Source organism: Dromiciops gliroides, chromosome 6, assembly GCF_019393635.1.
Source record: "Dromiciops gliroides isolate mDroGli1 chromosome 6, mDroGli1.pri, whole genome shotgun sequence".
Lineage (NCBI taxonomy): Eukaryota > Metazoa > Chordata > Mammalia > Microbiotheria > Microbiotheriidae > Dromiciops > Dromiciops gliroides.
In genome coordinates, this window is record NC_057866.1 from 13,720,550 (window position 1) to 13,743,914 (window position 23,365).

A 23,365-nucleotide genomic window follows, 5' to 3' on the forward strand; every position below is an offset into this window, starting at 1 on the left:
ACCTTAAGGGACAAAAGAGCTAGCTGCCCTAAACGGGAGGGCGGAGTTTGGGCCCAGGAGGCCAACAGGCTCCGCACCGTCAGGCCAGGAGAGGGGCGTGCATGGCAAAGGCCAATTTTGCTCCCTCTCGGGGCCCCCGGGCTCTCTGGCCGTATTCCCCAGGGCGGGCTGGGCCCCAGAGCTAGATCCCCCCCCCCCGCCGGCCCCCGCCAATGAGGCGGGAGGCTCCCTGTGCCCCTGCCCCAGTTCCCCGGGAGCCCCCCCCCCCCACCCGGGGTCAGTCTTTCCCAGGGCGTAGCCTCGGTAGAAGCCCGGGGGCCGAGGGGTCGCTGATCTTTGCCCGGGGCCCCGGTTCCCGCAGCTCTCCCTGGCTTTTGCGCCCTCGTGGCTTCAGCGCTCCTTTGCACCCGGGGCCCCAGCAGCTACCCCCAGTCTCCAGCCAGCGCGCCCCGCTCCGCTCGGGCGAGCTCCCCTCCCTCCAGGGTGCCCCCTCCCTCCAGCGTGCCCCCTTCCCTCCAGCACGCCCCCTCCCTCCAGCGCGCCCCGCTCGGCTCCAGCGCTCCCCCTCCCTCCAGCGCGCCCCCTTCGGCTCCGGCGCCCCAGCGGCGCCCTCGCGCCTGCCCTTTGTGCTCAGCGGCGCCCCCCAGGTGCCAGAGAGCCGCCCCCGGCCCACGGGCGCCCCCCGCCGCTCCCGCCCCCCTCGTCGGGATCCTCCCCTTCGGCCTGGCCTGGCCCAGCCCCCCGCGCGCCCCTCGGCTCCCAGCGCGCAGCACCCGCGGCCCGGGGCTAGCTCTCTGGGCCGCCGGCTCCCTGCGGGGCCCCCGAGGCGCGTGGGGCGGGCCAGAGGAGGGGCCAGGGGCCGGCCGGCCGGGCAGCGCTCCCCCGTCCTTCCCGGCTCCCCCCTGCAGCGGAGCGAGGAAGGGGCGAAGGGAGGGAGCCGAGGCGAGCCATGTGGGCTGGGCTGCTCCTGCGAGCCGCCGCCGCCTGCCTCGCGCTCTCCCTGCCCGCCGGCGTCTCCGCCCGGGGCTACACGGGGGGCAGGAAGAAGCCCGTTCCCTTCGCGGCCGAGAGGTAAGCCCGGGGCTAGGGCGCCAGCGCTCCGCGCTCTCGGGCGCTCGCAGCCTTCGTGGGTGCCTGGCCCGGGGAACCCCGGCGGGCAGGCTGGGCGAGCGGGGGCGCGAGGGAGGGCACCGATCGCCGGGTAGGCTGGGCGAGCGAGGGAACGGGAGAGGGAGGGCACGGATCGCCGGGCAGGCTGGGCGAGCGGAGGCTCGGAGGAGCGACACTCGCAGGCGCCCAGATGTCCTCTGGGGCACACCTCGGCGGCGCTGTCCACCTGGCGGTGGGGGTGGGGGCCATGGGCTGCTCGAAGGGTTGAGAGAGACAAAGCAGCCCAAGAGTCCTCCTTCCCTACCTGGCGATGTCTGGACTCGCCTCCCGTTGTGCCCCTGCCAGTCCTGGGGCTTCCCCTGGCCCGAGCTCTGCCTTTTTGGTCTGTGCGCTCTCCCTCACCGAGCAGCCTTTACCCTAGATGTGAGGATGTCGCTGGCGGCCCCTGGGCCAACTCGAGGGCTCCTGTGAGCTTAGGGGAGGCTGGGGTGTGGGGGCAGCGTCTGGTCCCCTCTCTGCCCCTGCCTGGGCCACGTTGCACTTCTGGGTCAGGTGGCCCGAGGAGCGTGCAGTGCCCCCCCTGCTTCACTCTTGCCACAGCTGGGGACGGACTTCAGCCCTGGAAGCACTAGGGTTCAGTGCAGAGAAATCTGGGGCTTCCAGTCCCATCTCTGCTACTTGCTCTGTTGGTGACCCTGGGCAAGGGACTTCCCTCAACCATTCTGCAAACATTCCTCAATTGCCTGCTTTTCTGCCAGGCATGGGACTAGGCCCTGGGAATAGAAAGACAAAGGGAAAGGAGCTGGGGCCTAGAGGCTTTATGATCCAGCATGGATGTATGTTTGCATCTGTATAGTTACTTATAGAGGAAGCAAACACTGTTACACACCAGGTTTTTTACAAATATTATCTCAGTTGAGCCTCATACCAACTCTGGGAGGCAGGTGCTGCTGTGATCTTCACTTTGCATTTGAGGAAACCGAGGTAAACAGGTTAAGTGGTTTGCTCCCCACCCTCGTGCCTCAGCTATAGATCTCTATACAGACAAGAGCCTGTTTGGGAGCAGGAAGACACCGGCAGCTGGGGCCAGGGGCAGCAGGGGCACAGCGGGAGGCTTCGTTCCTTTGCTCAAGCCTGGAACTCACTTCCACTTCACCTTGGTCTCCGAGAACCCTGAGTTTGCTTCAAGGCTCATCTCTAATGCCTTGGATGGCTCCACATTGCTTCTATATGCCCTGCACGAAGTAGGCACTGAGTAAATGATGGGTGAAAGTTAAATGGGAAGGGAAAAAAAAAGGGAAAGTAAGTGGGATGGTAACTTGCAGTGTGGTGATCAGTGTTTTCCATCCAGAGACAGAAATCCTGCCTTCCAGTCCTCACTTGGTCACTAGCTGGGTTGACTTTGGGCAAGTTATTTAACCACTCCTTCATCAAAAGGGAGGGTTAGAGTAAATGTTCTCTTGGGTCCTCTCTATCTACCTCTAATCCTGGTGAGATTGGGAGCTTCTTGAAGGCAGGAACCATTTGGTTCTTTACCCTTCTCTGTATCCCCAGTGCTGAGCACAGTGGCAGGTACATAGTAGGTGCTTGATAAATGTTGGTTGACTGGATGAATGAGTGATGTCTGCTTCTCTTTGTATTTTTAATAGTAGAGAAATGGAGGTCGGGTTTTCACCAGCAGTCTTCAAACACAATAAATCATGATTTTTCCTTTGGCAAAAGTCTTCCCTACGGAGTCCTGACCCATTCAAGCTTTGCTTAGTGTTCATCTCCTGGTGATCTCTCTCTCTCTCTCTCTCTCTCTCTCTCTCTCTCTCTCTCTCTCTCTCTCTCTCTCTCTCTCTCTCTCTCTCTCTCTCCTTTCTCTCCCTCTCCTTTACCTCTCCTCCCTCTCTCTCTCTATCTGTCTTTTTCTCTCCTTTCTCTCTCTCTTTTTCTCTCCTTTCTCCTTTCTCTCTCCTTTCTCTTCCTTCCTTCCTTCCTTCCTTCCTTCCTTCCTTCCTTCCTTCCTTCCTTCCTTCCTTCCTTCCTTCCTTCCTTCCTTCCTTCCTTCCTTCCTTCCTTCCTTCTTTCCTTTCTTTCTTTCTCTTTCCTCCTTTCTCTCTCCTTTCTTCTCTCCTTTATCTCTTGGGCGGATGTTGCCTTTTCCGTTGGGCTTGTCTTGACTTGCTCACCGTCCAAGGGCGGGATCAGGCAGAATCGCTGCTCGCTTGTTGGGAGTGCATGCCTGTGTGCGTGTGCTGCTCGCTCCCTCTCTGGCTGTGTGAGAACACTGTGTCAAGCTGGGGTTTTCTGGCTGGGGGCCAGGGATCCCTCTCCTGCAGCGTCTGGGGGTCCTTGCCCCCTCCCTGCCTGACGGCTTGCACCTGTGTTGTCTCATGGGCTGCCTGAGGCTCTTGGCCACATTTCAGGCCCTGCTGTTCACCTGTCTCTCAGTCAGTTTGTCAGCTCAGCTCCTTGGGGATTTCCCACTCGGTGCCTGCCTGGCAGGAATTGATTAGACAGATGGGTGGTTGAGCTACATCTCCTCTGTGGGGCATCCATCAGTCCCTCTAGCCAGTGGGCCGAAATCAGATAAGACCTGAGTCTCTGTGGCTGGAAACAATGCACTCTGGCCGCCTGATAAGATACTCCTTCCTCCAGCTGTCGCCCTGCCTCTTGTGATTGGGGGCAGGACTCAGTTAGGCATGCTCTGGGGTGGGTGAGGAACAGAGAACAGTGTTGCCAAGTCCCCCTGGGAAAATTTGGGAACTTCAGTTCTCTGACTGGGGGAGAGGAGAATCACATGAATCCCAAGGGATTACCCACAGGCCTCATATAGAAAAAGGTGCTGGGTTTGGGGTCTCAGGACCTGGGTTCAAGTCTCACTATCGAATTACCTGGGTCACTGTAGACAAGTCACATCATAGGTAATCATAGATTGGGAGCAGGAAGGAATTTCAGGAGCTATCTGATCCAACTCCTTTATTTTACAGATGAGGAAACAGGCAGGACTGTGAATGGTCACCCAGGTAGTGAACATCAGAAACAGGAGTTGAACTCAGGGCTGAACAGGAGTTGGACCCAGTGCCCTCCCCACTCTACTGTGCCGAGTCTTCCCCTGTAAAATGAGGGGGTTGCATCAGATATGTTCCTGAGGCCAACTCAAAATCTTTGAAACTCCGAAAGGGCTTCCTGCAGCTTCTTGACACAAGTGCATAGAGAGGGGATTCTCATGTCTCTTTCTTTGCACAGCATTTGGAGCTATAAGGACTTTTGTACATTATCCAATGAGGTTGAACCGTTTTCTTTTATGGCTATAGAGGAGACCCTAAGAGATTCAGGGACTTCTGCCAAGGTTGTGCAGCACAAACCAAGATGGGGATTGGAGACCAGTCCCTCTCTTTCTAAATTCGGTTCCGAGTTCACTGGACTGAACAGTTTCCTTGGTGACTGCTAAGAACAGAGCCTGGGGCCTTCTTTCTGAAGAAGGAAATCCGAATGCCCCAGCATAAGACTCCCAAAGCCTCCCATCCATTGACTCTCCACTCTCATCCCCTGGATCCCCCATTACTCCCATCTGTAAACTCAGGGCTTCAGCCAAGCAAACCCAGTGGATCACTCCCCATAATCCCTTGCTTGGAATCCTGCCCCTTCCTCTTTTTTTTCTTCTCCTTTGTTCCTTCTTTCCTTTTCTTCTTTCCCCTTTCCCCTTTTCTTCCTTCTTCCTCCTCTCCCCTCCTCTTAGCCCTTCTCTTCTTCTACCCTTTCTCCCCCTTCCCTCCTTCCTCAAACAGTGCCTCCCCCTCCTTAACACCCAAGCTCAGTCTGTCCTGAGAAACCACTTCCAAGTCCATTAGGAATTGTAAACTTGATGGATCATCTATCAACTCTCCTTTGTTTTGGGGATGAGGAAACTGGCCAAGAGGAAGAGAAATGACTTGGCCAAGGATACACTACCTATCTGTGGTAGAGCTGGGATTAGAACCCAGACCTCCTTTCCCTTGGTTTCCTTACTTTACAAGTGCACAGGGAAGCAGAGGTGTCTTTGGTGTTAGGGGACCTGAAATAGAAGCTCAGCTTTGCTACTTAACTAGCTGTGTCATGCTGGACAAATCCATCCCTCAGAGCTCATTCTCATCATCTCATCCAAAGCAGTAAGGATGTTCTCCCTCCTTCCCCCTTAGGGGAGTTAGGAGTGGGTTGGAAATGGGAGCTTTGGGAGGGCTTCTTCTATGCATATTCTCCTGGAGGTAATAGGGAGCCATTGTAGTTTATTGAGCTGAAGAGTAACACGGATGTACCTACACTTTAATAAAATCACTTTGACATCTGAAGGGAAGATAAATTGAAGTGCAGAAAGAGGAGGCTAGTAGAAGTTATTGCAGTAGTGCAGATGAGAAGTAATGAGGGCCTGAACTGAGGTCATTTGGGGGCGTGGGTGGAGAGAAGAGGATGTAGCTTGTCTCCTTCTGGTAATGGTATGGTGTACCCCTCCTATAGAATGTAAGAGCCTTGAGGGCAGGGGTAGTTATGCTTTGTCTTGGAACCCTCAGCACCCAGCACAGTCCCTGTCACAGAGGAGGGATTTAGTAAAGCTTGTTGGCTTCAACGGTGACTGCGGGTGCCGCAGTACCCAATGCAGTGTCAAGCCCCTAGCCTAGAGTCACCTCAAGGGAGCACCTTCTGTTGACAGGTTGACCCACTGACTGGGTGATTGGTTTCCATCATCCAGTTGACTTGCTTTCTTCCTCAGTGCAGAGATTCCAAAACAATCTCTCTCTTTTCAAGACGCCGCCTGGGACCCCATGTTTGCCTCTCGGGGTTTGGAAGTGGATGCTGCCCTGGCTGGCTGCCCTCCCTGGGCAGTGGACAGTGCACCCTCCGTAAGTCCTTCAGCTGCCTTTGAACCTCTTCTCCAAGTCATGGAGCTCGGGGCTTTTGGCCCTCAGGGGTGTGGGGATCAGAGGAATGGGCTGGAGGCTGTGCTGTCCAAAGGGGGTCTGAGCCTTTCTCATTTCTCCCTCGGTTTCTTCCCCCAGCTTTATGCTCCTTTGGTTGTGGCAGCGGCTACTGCATTGCTCCTAATGTCTGCTCCTGCCGGGATGGAGAGCAAGGCATCACCTGTCCAGGTAACTGAGAGCAGGGGAGCTGGGTTCTAATCCCGGCTGCACTACGATCTAGCTGTATGAGCCAGGGTGGGTCCCTTCTCCTTGCCGGACTTCAGTCAACTCCCTTGGAGAAGGTGACTGTCATTTTTTCACTGGGCTCCTTCAGAGATATATTATTTTTAATCACTCCATTAAGTGGTTTTTGTTTGCTTGCTTGTTTGGTTTTGTTTCAGAGATATATTATTTTTCAAACTTTTTTTACATTTAGTTTTTTCCTCAATTGCATGTAAACAAAAATTTTAACTTTAAAAAAAAAAATGCTCTCTGTCCCTCCTTGAGAAGGCAAGCAATTTGATATAGATCTATATACTATATAGGGGGAAGCTCCGTAGCACAGTGGAGAAAGTACCCCGGGACTTAGAGTCAGGAAGACTCATTTTTCTAAGTTCAAATCCAGCCTCACACACTAGCTGTGTGATCCTGGGCAAGTCACTTCACCCTCTTTGCCTCAGTTTCCTCATCTGTAAAGTGAGCTGGAGAAGGAAACGGCAAACCTCTCTGGTATCTTTGCCAAGAAAATCCCAAATGGGGTCACAGAGAGTCAGATATGATTAAAAATGACTAAGCAACAACATAACTTATCAATATTATGCATATTCAGTCATGCAAAACGTTTAATGGATATGCTCTTTCCAGGGCTATGGTAGGAGGCAGAGTGTGGGTAAGGGGAGCTGGGGGCTCACTGAAACCACAATCTATATGTGAAGACTTGGATTCACACCCTGGGTTCATCACTTAAGAAGTCCTAAAAAGCTTCCGTTACCTTCTTTGTAAAATGGAATAATAATTCTTGCATTACCAGGACTGGGATGAGGAAAATACTCTGCAAACAGTCAATCATTTTTACTAGAGTGTGAGCTGTTATCATAACTGAAACTAAGGCTGGTCCATCTGGGCTTTGACCAAGGTGGGAAAGTCAGAGACACTGTCCAGGCACATGCTCTCTTTCCTGCCTAGTCCCATCTCCTGCATCAGATTTTCCTAGAGGTGCAATCACTTACCACTTTAGAGTGTCCCAGAGCACGTTCTGTCCTTCAGCGTCCTCACCCTTTTGCTTAGCCTCCAGGAGTGAAGTCTTTTGGCGCCATAGAGACCTTGTGGTTTGCTGGGATGGACTTCCTCTCTGTCACAGCTACATAAGAGGATCTTCTTCAGCCCCACAATCTGAGGGGCTTGACCTGAGGCAAGGACCACTCTGCACCTGGTGTTGTTGTTCCCATGGTACCGTTGTTTTCATTTCAGAAGCCCCTGGACCGTGTGGTGAATATGGCTGTGACTTGGCCTGTAACCATGGCGGTTGTCAGGAGGTGGCCCGTGTCTGCCCTGTGGGGTTCTCCATGATAGAGACAGCCATCGGCATCAAATGTACAGGTGAGGACGTTGGGAGCATGCCTTCCCAGGAGGCATGGGTATCTATCACCTGCCCTGGGTGGGAAGAGGACCAGCTCTGCAACTCACTAGCTGTGGGATTTGGGGCAAGACCCTCTTGCTAATTTGTGAGATAGGGCTCGAGGAGATAAACTCCAGGGTCTGTTTTAGCTCTCTGTCCTAGGACCAGTGGTTTCCTCTCTCCAGTGACCCAGAGGACACTCATAGGAGGCTGTAAAGAAGGGTCAGGGCTGTGGATCTGGGCTTTTCTTCTCATACGATCAGAGACTTATGGTTCTAGTGCTAGGAGAAACCTCAGAGGCCATCTGGTCTAACCTCTTAATTTTACAGATGAGGAAACTGAGGGCCGGAGAGGTGGAGGAATGTGTTTGGCTTCCCAAAGACAGTGGGCATCAGGGGAGGGATTAGAACTCAGACTTGATGCTCATTTTACTTTCCAATGCTACAGCAGTGCAATCGCAGACCTAATTTTCATTGACTCCAAACTTATGGGAAATAGGAACGTAATAAAGAAAGTCCTTTTTCATGCATCTGTTTATTTGTCTAAAGGGCTCTTTTTTCTTTGCAAACATCTCACACTCCACACAATACCAGTGAATGCTTGGGAGAAACACCAATCTCTCTATGACTCTCAGCAAGCTGGCTACCTCTATTCCCGAGTTCCTCTTTTTTCATGATTAGGAACATTAAAGCTCATTTTGTTAGCTCAGGGGCATGCTTCTGTATGGATTTTCTCCAGATAATCTATTGGCTTAGCCCACATCCACCAGGAAAATACCACTGTCTTCTGCTTTATTTTAAGAAGTCATGCTGGTATAACATAAAGAAGTTAATCATACAGTCATGGTTTAACTGTAAACAGTTCTTTACTCATGAAATCTAACATCAAAATGACCATTTCATGGGCTATGTATCTATCTATAAGTTCTCCCAAGCCTTAGGCAAACATATAAGTTTATCCCAAACCAGGCAGTGCCAAGGACATGGTTCAGGCCCTTGGACTGAGACCACCTACCCCCTCAGATGCTTTTACCAGGAGTTCAAAGTACCCTCAATGTTTTTTCATCCAGTAGTCTCCAGGAGAACCAAGGTCTGATCATTTTTGAAAACTCCAGTTGCAAGACACTGATGGCTCTTCAGGCCACTTTTCCTACCTGTTTCAGTTTGAGACCTCTCTCCTATCTTGTTTTCTGACTGCTTCTTAGCATGGCTGACATATTGGGTGGACCGTATTGGCAACCAACTGCTTCTCCACTTGACTCGTCCATTACTTGTGCAGTGGTTATAGGGGCAGGCCCACTTGCCAGTCTTCCCAATCTTTTCCCCTCTTAAGTTTTTGCTTTGATTGTACCCTTTCAGATTGTAAGCCTTTGTAAGTTTTAGAGTGCATGGTTCATTCCCCCCTTCTTTCCTAAGTGGAGCAGAGTGAAGAAGGGGTCACACTCAAAGGAAGGGATGAATTTATTTTTTAATTTTTTTGGCAGGGCAATGAGGATTAAGTGACTTGCCCAGGGTCACACAGCTAGTGAATGTTAAGTGTCTGAGGCTGGATTTGAACCCAGGTCCTCCTGAATCCAGAGCCAGTGCTCTATCCACTGAACCACCTAGCTGCCCTTAAGGAAGGGATGAATTTAACAAAATGAAACTGAATGGAGATAAATGTCAAGTACATTTGAGGTTTAAAAGATCAATAGCACACACACATGACTGGGCATTGGTTCATGTGGAAGAGACTCCAAGATCCATGAGAGGCAGTAATTGTTACTATACCCCAAAACTAATATTGCGTTCAGCTGTGTTAATAAATGCCATAAATATTCCATGTGTCTAGAGACAGGGAGACATTAATCCTATGCTCTTCTGCCCTGGTAAGGCCCCATCAGGAATATTGGGTTCAGTTTGGGGCACCATATTTTTTTTTTTTTAGTGAGGCAATTGGGGTTAAGTGACTTGCCCAGGGTCACACAGCTAGTAAGTGTTAAGTGTCTGAGGCCGGATTTGAACTTAGGTACTCCTGACTCCAGGGCTGGTGCTCTTTCCACTGTGCCACCTAGCTGCCCCTTGGGGCACCATGTTATAAGATAGAAAGGGTTCAGAGGAGGGTGGCTACCATATTGGTATGGGAACTCAATCCTAGTGTGAATGGAATGATTGAAAGGCCTGGGGATTTTTGACATGTAGAATAGAAGAATTGGTGGGAGGGAGGGGAGACACAATAGCTGTTGTAAGTCATTGAAAAGAATAAGGACTAACCTTGGCCCCAGAGGGCAGAACTACGAGAAGCGGGTACAAATGACAGGGGGACCGACATTAGTTCAACATAAGAATGAATCAGAATTGGTTTTTTATTTTATTTTATTTTAATTTTAATTTTTAAAATTAAAAAAATATATTTATTTATTTTTAATCAGAATTGTTAAAGTCCTTCTATGGAACTGGTAGGAAATCGCTGGATATGGAGTCAAAGTTAATAGAGTTAATGGAATCAGAGGGGCCAGGTGTGTGGCCCTACTATGCCCCTGCTATGATTTGGGGAAACTCCCTGGACTTGTCTGGGCCTCAGTTTCCTTCTCTGTAAAAGGAAGGGATTAGGTGAGGTGACCTCCGAGCTCGTTCACAGCTCAGACATTTCATGAACGGAGTGAGTCCTTCCTTAAAACTTTGTGTCTGTGGATCAGTTCTCCTAAGTCTTGACTTGGTTACATGATTCCTGTAGTTTTATGAGACCAAGTGTGTGACTTTCCATGTGAGCATGCCCCTGACCTTGCATGAGCTTATTTTATTGGTGGGTGGGTGTTTTCCTTCTCCTGCCGTGTGGCTGGCCGTGTGGGCGTAGGAATGTCTGGGGGTTGGTTTCCGTGATGTAGTGGAAAGAGCGTTGGTCGGGCTGGCAGCTGGAGGCATTGTGGTCGGATCCCAGCTGTACCACTTAGTACCTGGGTGACCCTGGCAGAGTGACTTCAAAGACCAAGTCTTTCACTTCCCCTCCCTGGGCCTCAGTTTCCTTATCTATAGAATGAGGGGGTTGAACAAGATGGCTTCTGGGGTCCCTTCCGGCCCTGGATCTGTTGTTCCCTATCACATTCCTCCCACTTAGGTTGAGTCTTATCTTGCCAAGACATTTTGCAATTCTTAGTTCTGTCACATTAGAGTGTGTTAGCGCTCCCTCCCTGCCTTGTACTGTGAATGAATGAAACACGAATCAAGCGATATTTATTAAGCACTTACTGTGTACCTGTACCTGGCGCTATACATACCAGCAGGCAGCCCCTGTGCTCCAGGAGCTTCCATTCTAAGGGGATTGTCATCTGCATGTTTGATGAGCATTTCATTTATATCTTTATCCAAGTCATTGATGAAAACGGTGACTGGCGCAGGGATAAGAAGAGATCTCTGGGGCCTTCCACTGGAGACCTTCTTCTACCCCTTGGGTTTGCTCATTCAACCACTGCAGAATCCACCTAACCGTATCTGACTCCAAGACCCTGCCAGCTCTGGGGTCTTTGAGTTCACCTTGGGCTCCATAGCATTATTCTTACTAATGGCCACAAGCTCCCTGCCTTGTTTTTCCTTCCCAGACATCGATGAATGCTTGAGCTCCTCCTGCGAGGGCCTCTGTGTGAACACAGAAGGAGGGTTTGTGTGTGAGTGTGGCCCAGGTATGCGGCTCTCCGCTGACCGACACAGCTGCCAGGGTAAGTCCCCCAAAGAAGAGACCTGGCAGGCAGCTTAGGTGGATCCTATGAAGACTCTTCTTGGGGTCTATCCAGGAGACGAAGCAAGGGCTGAGATGGGAGCTCGAGGGAGGATGGTGTCAGCCTGAAAACGAAGGAAAGGGAGGGCTGAGGGGAGCTCCAGGGGAGGCATGACCTCTGGGCAGGGAGATGGGACAACCGGAGGGGAAAGGAGCCCACAGCTTTCTAAGAGGCCCTGCTGGTGATAGAAGTTGGGGAGTCACAGAATCTCAGATTTGGAATCAAACTCAGGAGTCATCTTAACCCTGGGCATCCTTGGATTGATCAAGCGAGCATCGTGTGCCTGGCACTGTGTTAATCGCTGGGGATACACAAAGAGGCAAAAGACAGTCCCTGCCCTCACAGAGCTTACAATCTAATGGAAGAGACAAGAGACAAACAAATCTGTACCCGGCAAGCTGCATCTAAGACAAATGGGAAGTAATTAACAGAGGGAAGGCACTCAAGTTGAGAGGGCTTGGGGAAGGTTTTCCGTCAAAGAAGGGATTTTAGTTGGGATTTCAAAGAAGCCAGGGAGGGCAGCAGGCAGAGATGAGGAGGGAGACCCTTCTGGGCATGGGAGACAGCCAGAGAGAATGGCCTGAGCCCAGAGATGGACACAGCCAGAAGACTCCAGTGTCACTGGATTGGAGCATACGTATTGGGGAGTAAGATGTGAGAATATGGGAAAGGGAGGAGGGGCAGGTGGTGGAGGACTCTGAATGCCAAAGAAAGCATCTTGTATTTGCTCCCGGAGCCAACTCGGAGTTGGGGTGGGGAGGGGTGACATGATTGCACCTGTGTTTAAGGGAAATCACCTTATTGGCTGAATGGAGCATGGATTGGAGTGGGAGAGACTTGAGGCAGGCAGACCCACCCCCAGGCTGTTGGAATAATCTAGGTGTGAGGAGATGAGTTTCTGCACCAGGGTGGGGCAGTGTCAGAGGAGAGAAGGGGGCATATTCGAGACCTGCTGCGAAGGTGGAATCGACAGGCTTTGGCAACAGTAGATATTGGGGAGAGGGAGAGTGAGTGAGAGAAATCCTGACTGACACTGAGGTGGTTAACCTGAGGGATTGGGGAGGGGATGCTGTCCTCTGCATTGATAGGGATGGTACCACAGGGGAAGGGTTAGGGAAAAAACCAATGAGTTCTGTTCTGGACATGCTGAGTTTAAGATGTCCACTGGGCATCAAGTGGAAGATGCAAGATTGGAGGTAAGTAGAGAGATTGGGGCAGGATGGGTGTGTGTGAGCATCCATGGGAGCTGGTAGGATCACTGAGTGAAACAGTATAAAGGGATAAGAGAAGAGGGCCTGGGACTGAACCCTAAGGGATGCACAGCGTCAGGGGGAGTGGTCTAGAAGAGGATCCAGCAAAGGAGACAGAGCAGGAGCCATCAGAGAGGGACAGAGACAGAGACAGAGACATGGAGAGACACAAAGACAGAGAGAGAGGGAAGGTGTTCTGAAAACCTAGCAAGGAGAGAATGTCAGGGAGGAGAGCGTGGTCAACAGTGTCCAGGACTGTGAAGAGGTAGAGAAGAGGCCATTCATTGGCTTTGTCTCTTTTTGGGGGTGGTGGTGAGGCAATTGGGGTTAAGTGACTTGCCCAGGGTCACACAGCTAGTAAGTGTTAAGTGTCTGAGGCTGGATTTGAACTCAGGTTCTCCTGACTCCAGAGCCATTGGCTTTGTCAATGAAGAGATCCTCAGTAACTTTGGAGAGAGCTGTTTGAGTAGAACAATGAGGTCAGAAGTCACGTTGTAAGGGGCTGACTCCCCTTAGTGATATTCCTAAGAAATGGTCACATAGCCCCTCCTGGAAGATGGACAGTGCTTCTGGAAGGACTCAGCACTTCCTAGGACAGTCCTGAGGGGTTGGAAGCTTTCCCTTCCACTGAGCCCGACTGTCCTTCTGTTGTAGCCACTGTCCTTGGTTCTGCTCTTTAGGGCCTTGCAGGTCAGTCAGTCAGTCAACAAGCATTCCTGAAACACTTAGTATGTGCTAAGTTTTGGAAGCAAAAACAAAGGCAGCCCTGGCCTCAAGGAGCTCATAGTCTAATTGGGGAAATAAGCATATATATATATATATATATATATATATATATATATATATATATATATATATATATATATATATATATATATACTATGAGCTAAATACAGAGTATGTGGAAGAGCACCTTAGACGGGCAGGCGTTGGCACCTGGGGACTCAGGAAGGCATCTTGCATTGAACTCAAGTCTTTAAAAAATCCCAGGATTCTGAGCCAGAGTTCAGGAGGGAGAACAGTCCAGTCATGGGTCCCAGACGGTGCAAAGACAGAGATGGGAAATGGAGTTGTGTGCATAAGGATCAGAGAGACCAGTTTGGCCAGACTATGTAGTACAGAAAAGGAAGTGATACCTAATAAGGCCGGGAAGAAGGTTGGGACTAAGCTGAGAGGAGTATTAAAGGCCAGCCAGAAGATATTTGGCCCTGGAAGTGGGAGGGGCTTCTGGAATTCACTGAGCTGGAGAGCAGCGGGGTCAATCCTATGCTTGAGGGAAATGACTTTGGCAGCTTCGTGGGGGATAGACTGGGGATGGGGAGAGGTGAGGAGTGGTGGGGGCCTGAGCTGGAGGGTTGGCTTTGGAGTAAGAAGGGAAATAGAATGGAAGATCCCTGAGAGCAGGCATTGTATTCCACTTTTGTCTTTGCATCCCCAAAGGTTAGACTATGTGGGTAGGGGGGTAACCAGAAATTGTTTAACCTAGGACAAAAATAGCTAACAGGCAGGTAGTCTGTGGAAATTTATTTTGATTTGGGGACCCTACCTTTAGGCTGAGATTAGAAAGCCTTAGGCCCTCAGGGTCTCTCCCCCTCCTCCTCAGCTTCAGTTGAGCCAGAAAGCCCTGTGGGCTGTGCAAGACGCTGGGTCAGACAGCTGTGGGGAAGAGGCCCCCAGCTCCCTCCGACCTGAGCGGAGGTATCTGAGAGATGCTGGGCTCTGATGTGGCCTGTGCTGAGGCATGTGAAGCTGGAGCACTCCCCCCCCACTAGCTGCAGCTCTGGCTAGTGTGTGGGTGCAAGAAGCCCTGAGATTTGAGTGGAGAGAAGAAAAGGTATATATAGACCTGGGGGTTAGACTCAGGAAGGCTGACAAGGTATGGGGGCTGAGGAGATTAGAGAGGTTTGGACGGACCGGGGCAGATGAGAGAGGCTGAGAAGAAGTTCGGACGGACAAGAAGAGGTCAAGAGGTTGCTGAGGAGATGGCAAAGGTTGGAGCGCAGCAAACTAGAGACGGGGCTACAAGGAGGCAGTGGAGAGCACAGAAGCGGTCAGCACAGGGTACAGGTTGGAGAAAGTGAAGATTAAGAGGAATTAGAAGAAAATAGCTGAGCCGGGAAAGTATAATGTGCCCTGAGGCCAGAGGCGGCTAAGGCCCTTATTGTATTCAAGAAGTTCGAAGCTCAGCAGGTGGGAAAGAGACCGCAGGAAAGCAGGTTGTACATTTTATTTCCCTGTATTCTTAATTTTCCATAGTATCTCATAAATAAACTCTACTTTGATTATTTAGATAAGAACCTTCTTTATATTTTGCTTATCAATTTGGGAGTAGAGCAGTGCGGTGGAACTTTATAAACGGCCCATATTAAATTAAACAGTCAGATAGCCAAATAGTCAAAAGTCCCCAGATTAGTCCTCCAATCAGTTTAGCCTCCCAAATTAGCCCTAGTCATTAAAAATATTTTCACAAGTCTGAGCAGGTGCAGGGGGAATGTGGCTTCTGTTCCTTCTCCTTGGACCTCTGTAAAACCTGGTCATCTTCCCCCTTCCAGCATGGGCTAGCAGAGGACAGAAAGGTTTGAAGCCCAGGTATATGGACTCCTTCAGAGGAAGAGTGCCCCCTTCAGAGACTGGTGCCTTGGACAGAGCCTTGGCTGCCTGCCTTGGTGAAGTCTCTTCACGTAGGCAGCCGCCGTTTGGGTTGCCTGTTCTTGTGACTGCCTCATGCCTTTCTTTTTCAGACACTGACGAGTGCTTGGGGGTCCCTTGTCAGCAGAGCTGTAAGAACAGCATCGGCAGCTATAGGTGCTCCTGCCGAACAGGCTTCTACCTCCATGGTAACCGTCACTCCTGTGTAGGTAGGTGAGACTTGGCAGGGACTAACAGGGACTGCCACGGCTGGCATTGCCATCTTCACTCTCAACTCCCTCTTCAGGAGGGTGAATGGACTGAGTCCCAGGGACAGGGAAGAATAAACCTTCACCATGTGCTGGGCTCTGTGCTAACTGATCACAGGGGATATGAAGGGCAAAAACACCCTCCCTGCTCTGAAGGTGCTCTCGGTCCAATGGAGGAGACACCATGTACACAACTGAGCATAAGAAGGTGGGGGTGGGAGGGATTGAGTAACAACCCCCCCCACCCCAATAAGATGAGATCAGAAGGCTGGAAGGAATCACTGAGAAGCAGGGCACCATCGAAAACTCCAGGCTTAATTTATTATATATTTAGAAAGAAAAAGTGAAGTCTATAAAACAAGACCTACATTTTCATACATAGTCCTCTTTGGTTTTACATTTATGGAAAAGCTCATTTTATTTGGAGTTTGTTCAATTCAGGGAGAAAAATGAAACAAACAAAGGAAGAGATTGGACCAAATGACCCATAAGGCCCAAAGTCTGTGGGTCCACGAACTTTGATAACATTCATTCCCTCCTTTGCCTTAACACAGTCCCATGCTGCTCCTCGGCTCTTGTGTCCTGAGTGTGCTTGCCCTCCTTGCTGATGGGTGCCATGATCCCTGTGTTTTTTAATGCATGAGCAGCTTAAAGAACACAGAGAGGTTCCCCAGTGGTTGGCCTTGAGCTCTGCTCTGTCCCAGTCACACGACTCAAGAACTCATCCAGGATCCTTACTGACTGGACAGGGGAGCTGGAAGCTGGGTCCCTTATCCTTGAAAAGGTCCCCCCTCAGATTTAATCCAGGATCTCTTCTGGGCTGTCAGAGCAAAGCTGGTAGGTCGTACCTTGCCTAGAGGACTAGACTTGGTTCTAGGAAGACTTGAGTTCGAATCCAGCCTCAGACACTTACTATCTATCTGTAAAAGGAAGGGAATAATAGCATCAGCCTCCGAAACTAGTTATAAGAATCCAAGGAGATATGTCAAATACTTTGTGAATCTTAAAGTGCTATGCAAATGTCAGTGTTATTGTTGCCATTATTATTGCGTGACCTGCCCCAGATCACACAGTGCCAAAGCTGTGATTTCAGACTCATGTCCCATCTCACCAAGTTCAGTGCCGTCCCTCAGAACGGTGCTGCCTTTTCCCACCCAGCATCCTTGTTGGGAACTCCCAGACCTGACTATCACTACTTACATGAGCTTGGGTAATCACCTGACCGACCCCTTAGAGCCTCGGTCTCCTCTGTAAAATGAGAGTTGGATTCAATGACCTCTGAGGTTTTGTCCAGCTCTGTGAAATCCCAGAAGTGCATGGGGCTGTGGTCATATTTGTGTAGGAGGTGAGTCCGTTGTTTAACATGCCTATTGTCTACCAGAGGCTTAGTAGCTAGCATTTATCTAGAACTTGCTGTGTACCAGGTACAGCTAAACCTTTTACACAACAACCCTGGGAGGTAGGTGCAATTATTATCCCCATTTTACGGGTGAGGAAACTGAGGCAAACAGGTTAAGGTTAAGTGAGCATACAGCTAGTTAAGTGTCTGAGGCTGGATTTGAACTCAGACCTTCCTGACTCCAGGCCCAGTGCTCTATTGTGCTACCTGCTTAACCTGCTTAGGGACACAGGGACTCATATAAGGCAGTAGGAAGAACTGTTTTGGGTAGCATCCGATGCCTTGGTGTGGCCATCCGGGACAGGGAAGGGGCCTAGGAAGAGGGGCCTCTATCTCTCCTGGGGCAGGAAGAAGGTCCCTTAGTGACAGGGAACGGTGTGTGGGCCTATTGGGATGTCCTGTGCTGGGCAAGGAGCCCACATATGTGTGTGCGTTTGGGCTCTTCTGCAGATGTAAACGAATGTCGACGACCCCCAGAGAGGCGCGTCTGCCATCACTCCTGTCACAATACTGTGGGGAGCTTCCGATGCGCCTGCCGGGCGGGCTTCCGCCTCAGTGCAGACAGGGCGTCCTGTGAGGGTAAGCATCCTTAACCTCTGCCCTTCTCTCTCTGAAGGTCTGTGAGGCGGAAAGGAGATTGGCTATTCTGCTTGGCCTACAGGTGGAAATTGTACCAAAGATTGAGGCTGCGTGGAGGGAAGGACAATTAAACCTCCTTGGGGGGGGGGGGGTCTTTCATTTTTGTTTTTGTGTTCTTAGGACCTAGCATAGTGCCTGGTACACAGTAGGTGCTTAATAAATGCTTGTGGAGGAAGCCATCTAATTCACTTAATCCACACACATTTATTAGGCACCTACTATATGCCCATCATTGTGCTAAGTGTTGGATGACCATCTGCCAGGCATTTTGTAGAAGTAGGGGTTCTTAACCTATGGTCTGTGAGTGGTTTTAAAAAATATTTTGATAACTATATTTCTTTTCTTTTTCTTTCTTTCTTTTTTTTTTTTTTTTGGTGAGGCAGTTGGGGTTAAGTGACTTGCCCAGGGTCAAACAGCTAGTAAGTGTCAAGTGTCTGAGGTCAAATTTGAACTCAGGTCCTCCTGACTCTAGGGCCGGTGCTCTATCCTCTGCGCCACCTAGCTGCCCCTATATTTCAATATAATATATGATATAATAGTTTCCTTAGTAACTCTATGTATTAAAAAAAAACATTCTGAGAAGGGGTCCATAAGCTTCCCCAGATCATCAGAGGAGTCTGGGATGCACAAAAAGGGGAACAAACCCTTGGTTTCAAGGGATTATTGTTCTTACGCTGGTTGGACTCACTGGCCTCGGAGGCCCCTCTTGACTGGAGTTTGGTGGTTTAGAAAGTTCCAGGAGTTCAGGGAGCTTCATCTTCTCTGATCCTTCATTCATTCATCCTGTCCCTCCTTTCCTCCATCTCTTTCTTTGTTTCCCCTCTTCCTTCCTTCCTTCCTTCCTCCCTCCCTCCCTCCCTTCCTTCCTTCCTTCCTTCCTTCCTTCCTTCCTTTTCCTTTTCTTTCTTTCTTTCTTTCTTTCTTTCTTTCTTTCTTTCTTTCTTTCTTTCTTTCTTTCTTTCTTTCTTTCTTTCTTTCTTTCTTTCTTTCTTTCTTTCTTTCTTCCTTCCTTCCTTCCTTCCTTCCTTCCTTCCTTCCTTCCTTCCTTCCTTCCTTCCTTCCTTCCTTCCTTCCTTCCTTCCTTCCTTTCTTGCTTTCTCAGTTGGGGTTAAGTGACTTTTCCAGGGTCACAGAGCCAGTAAGTGAGGCTCCATTTGAACCCAAATCCTCCTGACTCTAGGGGTGGTGCTCTTTCCACTGCACCCCCTAGCTGTCCCTTTCCTTCTAATTTCTAAAATATTTCTATTAAATACCTTCTCTTTCCCCTTTTTCCCTCTTTTCTTTCTTCCCTTTTTAAATTATTTCCTTTTTTATTATGAACTTAAAGATTTCACTATGTGGTAAAGAACAAAGGAGAGGATTATTTATAAAACCATGGCCTTTTGTTATGCAAAGTGCTTTTTACAATGTCTAACAGACTTTGCTAGGTAGTAATAACATTGCCCTATTTGTATCCCCTTTTTATTTTCTCTTTGTTTTGTTTTTTTTTAGTGAGGCAATTGGGGTTAAGTGACTTGCCCAGGGTCATACAGCTAGTAAGTGTTAAGTGTCTGAGGCTGGATTTGAACTCAGGTACTCCTGACTCCAGGGCCAGTGCTCTATTCACTGTGCTACCCAGCTGCCCCTTTTCTCTTGGTTTTTTGTTTTTTTTTTTAGTGAGGCAATTGGGGTTAAGTGACTTGCCCAGGGTCACACAGCTAGTAAGTGTTAAGTGTCTGAGGCTGGATTTGAACTCAGGTCCTCCTGAATCCAGGGCCGGTGCTCTATCCACTGCGCCACCTAGCTGCCCCCGGTCCCAACTCTTAAAGAGCTTCCACTTTAATGGTGGGAGACGACTCCTAATTTTAAAAGAGAAGAATCAGGGCAGGCAGGGTAGCTATCTGCTGGTGTGGAGGGCAGATGCTTGTTCTGGTTGTCCCTTGGGAAAAGAAGGGAAGGGTTGCAAGAGGTGGCTCTTTTGTTCTATCCTGGGCGCTGTGGGTTAGGAAAGGGATTGATAAGGTGGGGAGCATCCAGAAGGGGGCGCCCAGGATGGTGATGATGGGCTTCGAGGCTGCACCATATTGCCGAACATTCCGATTCCTATGTCTTGGACCCAGTTTGTGAAGAAGCCTACGGACTCTTTCTCAGAATGATGTTTTTAAGTCCAAAAAGGAAAATAAAGGGAAAAAAATAATAAAAAAGGAAACCAAACACACAGGAATAGTTATCCAAATATTAAAAAAGAAAAGACAACTTGATGGACCCTGGCTCAAGTCTTCCTGGTTGAAGGATGTAGAAGGTTTTTCCTAGAGAGAAGACTCAGAGGGGACATGGAGCTGTCTTCCCATATCTGAAGGCCTGTCCTAGGGCAGCAGCATTGGGTTAGCCCCAGAAAACTGCACGAGGAATAGTTGGGGGGGACCAGAGGGGAGGTCATTTAGGCCTCTCTCCCAAAGTGTAATGGGCGGCCTTGAGAGGGCGTGGAGCCTCCCCCCAGTCTCGGAGGCTGACCGCTGCTTGGCCATGGGTTAGGCAAGATGACTGCCGAGGTCCCTTCTAACTGAAATGTGGTGACCCTGCCCTCGGGGGGGGGAGCTGACCCCCCAATGTTCTCTTTTTCAGCATTTCCGAAGGCCGTGCTTGCCCCCTCTGCCATCCTCCAGTCCCTGCAGCACCCCCCAAAGATGCTGTTACTCTTTCCAGAGTCTGGCCCTCCTGCCCTGCCTCCCGGCCATGGGCCTCCCTCCCGGGCCCCTGGCCCCCCACCAGTAATAAAAACCACTCCTGTCCTGACTCTGACCTTGGCACCACCCACCTTCTCCACCTCCGCCCGGTCCCCGGTGGCCTCAGCTCCAGTGGCCACCCCGTCTCCCAATTCCTCCTCCCAGGGAAGAATGGTGAAACCATCTATACTGTCAGGTCTGCTGCCCCCCTCGCTCTTGCACGGGGAGGCAGTGAGGACCCCTTCCCCTCCCAGAGGCCCCTCCACCTCTCGGCCAGCACCAGTGCCTTCTCCTTGCTGGCACCAAGGAGCCACCCGTGAGCATGGGAGCCAGTGGACCGAGCCTGGCTGCTTGCACTGTGGGTGCCAGGTGGGTGCATCAGCTGGGCCCCTGCTCCATCCAGCCCTGTGCCTATGGCTTGGTGGTAACTGGTGTTCCTTGTTGTAGGACGGTGAGGTGGCCTGTGACAAAGTGAGGTGTAAAGCCGTCTGTTCTCACCCGCTGCCCTCCCGAGATGCTGGCTGCTGTCCCGATTGTTCAGGTGAGGGTCGGCTCGAGGGTGCTGCCTGTGGTGGGGCCAAGTGCGGGATGTGGCATCGGGAAACAGGACTTGAACTAGCTGCGTGACCCTGGGCCGGTCCCTTAACCCTTCGAACTGTAGAATCTTTAAATTGGCCATAGTAACAGCACCTTTCTCATGGGCTGTTGTGAGAGTCAAGTGAGAAAACACGTGAAAAGCACTTTGTGAGTCTTAAGGCCGATATCGACACCAGACATAATTAGTCACCTTTTCTAGCTTCTGAGATTCAGAGGACTGTGGGGCTCAAGCCTGGTGGGACCTCACACACCGTCCAGTCCGTTCCTAATTCTACAGTAGAGGACCCAGACAGAGAAGGTCATAGTGCTCAAACAGGAGGGTGAAGGAGTGGATGGTGAGCTGGGTCTCTTGTCTGAAGACCTGAGTTCAAATCCAGCCTCAGACACTTCCTAGCTGTGTGACCCTGGGGCAGTCACTGACCCTCTGCCTCAGTTTCCCCATCTGGAGGATGATACAGCTCGACCAATGACCTCCAAGGTGACCCTGTGATTTGAGCCCAGGTCCCCTGACTCCAGATTCAAAGCTCTTTCTTTCTATTGTATCACACGACCTCTCATTGGACAAACACAACTCATCCCCATAAGAATGCCAGGCATGGTTCTGCCCGCTTTACAGTGAGGTTCACAGAGGTGGTGAGTTCCTGAGATCCCACAGATTGGTGGTAGGATTTGAACCCAGGTTTTCCTGACTCCAAGGCCAGCTCTCTCTGTGCTGTGGCTGAGGAGGCTGAGCAGTAACCTTAGGATATATGGGAGGAGGAGGAGGGGCTGTGACTAAGACACCTGCCTGGGATTCACCCCCAGAGAGAGAAAGGGATGTGTGTCTGTGTCCTGAGGCCCCAGTGCGGCTGCAGCTCCCTCTTCCTCCCTCATGTTCCTCATTAGCCTCAGACGGAAGAGCGTCTCCTCTTCCCTGCCTGGTGGAAGGAGGGCTGTGTGGAGATGCCACTCACTCGGCAGCATCTGAGGGAGGTCCCTCCTGGTGCCAGCATGGCCAGCCCTTGGGGGATGTGGCTTAATGAATTCCACATTGGTTGAGGGATGATTCTTTCCAAGGTTTCTGAGTCTACTTTTTCCTTGGTCCAAATGTTAGTCACTGAAGGGGGACCCCTCTTTAGTAGGAAGCTCTGTCGGGTTCATCGGGGTTTCTCTGGATCCTGACCTTTAGGGGAGACTCCCAACCCCCAGCCCCAGCCCCAGCCCCAGCCCCAGGTGGCTCCATTTCCTCCTTGTCTCTCCAGGTTGTTTTTATGACGGCTTGCCCAGAGCTGAGGGGGACGTGTTCTCCCCTCCTGATGAGAACTGCACGGTCTGCGTCTGTCTCGTAAGTGCCTCTCCACCCAGTGTCCAGCCCCCAAGGGGTTGTCTCCTTAGCTCTCTGGGGAGTCCTAGGAGGTACCCAATACTAAAGCGGGGAATACGTGAGCTGGCTCCCCATAGGGTGAGCTCTCCATCTCGCTGAGGCTCCTGTATGGAGACCTGCTGGGGTGGGGGCAGCCCCACTGGAAGGAGGCTGCTTCTTCTAGGGGGTGCTCAGAGGCAGCGATGCCCTTGGCAGGCAGCAAAGGGTTAATGCAGCAAACACAATCCATCTGGTTAGGAAGGGAGCGGGAGACTCCTGAGGAAACCTCCAGCCAATGAGGCTGATCTTTCTCCAGGCAAAATATTTGCCAATGTAATAAGGGATTCAGCGTGTAAACACTGGGGCGTATGGTGGACCTGGAAACCCAGCTGAGCCTATGGGGAAGGTTTCCTGCTAAGTCCATCTGCTCACTCTCTGGCACAGTTGGGTTAGCAGAAGCATCTTGTCTCAGTGGGTCGGGGGTGGGGGGAGTCAGCACAACAAAATTTGCTAATAAATGGATTTAGGAGAACTCAGTCAATGGGCATGCCCACCTCCATGCCTCTGGATAGTCTGAAGATTCTACTTGGTCAAAAGGCATTGTGCACGGGCAGGAGGCTGAGTGTGCCATGGAGAGAGAGCCAGGGAGCTTGAAAATCCCCAGGCCTGTTCCTCACCTAAAGCCTCCCCCCTGCCTTTTCTGGCCTCTCTCAGGCCGGGAACGTGTCATGTATCGCCCCCGAGTGTCCTCCTGGTCCTTGCCTGACCCCTCCACAGTCTGACTGCTGTCCCTGCATGCCAGGTAAGTCTCTCTGACTTATTTGGGCTCTCTCTGCCCATCACGGCCAAGCCAGGCCACAAATATTTTCCAATCTGAAGATAGGATTCTAGACCTTGTAGACAAGAATGATTTTGTGTGTGTTTAAAATGGGACGGCTGCTAGGCTAGGTTAGGCTTGGAGGGAGCGGCACCTGAGCAGAGTAGGCTATGCCCTCACCGACTGATAGGGCTTTCAAAACTTTTTTTTAAAACTTGGTTTTCCTTTCCATGATGCAATAAGCAGCTGGTGTGACCCTGGCAGTTTGACCGGATTAGTTTACCATTTGATAGATGCCCTGATCTCATGAGAAAG

The 23,365-nt window shown here is 50.8% G+C and overlaps 1 protein-coding gene across 1 annotated transcript in view; it reads left to right on the forward strand.

The window, feature by feature from the left end:
• Positions 1–858: 858 nt before the first annotated feature.
• Positions 859–23,365, forward strand: part of VWCE (von Willebrand factor C and EGF domains) — a 31,851-nt gene continuing 9,344 nt past the window's right edge. The window contains exons 1-11 of the mRNA XM_043969694.1: positions 859–1,071; positions 5,881–5,975; positions 6,132–6,221; positions 7,503–7,631; positions 11,228–11,344; positions 15,396–15,512; positions 17,401–17,529; positions 20,194–20,663; positions 20,742–20,835; positions 22,133–22,215; positions 22,948–23,035. Of these exons, the coding sequence (XP_043825629.1) occupies positions 950–1,071; positions 5,881–5,975; positions 6,132–6,221; positions 7,503–7,631; positions 11,228–11,344; positions 15,396–15,512; positions 17,401–17,529; positions 20,194–20,663; positions 20,742–20,835; positions 22,133–22,215; positions 22,948–23,035 (1,534 nt within the window). The 5' untranslated portion in view covers positions 859–949. The remainder of the gene's footprint in view (positions 1,072–5,880; positions 5,976–6,131; positions 6,222–7,502; positions 7,632–11,227; positions 11,345–15,395; positions 15,513–17,400; positions 17,530–20,193; positions 20,664–20,741; positions 20,836–22,132; positions 22,216–22,947; positions 23,036–23,365) is intronic.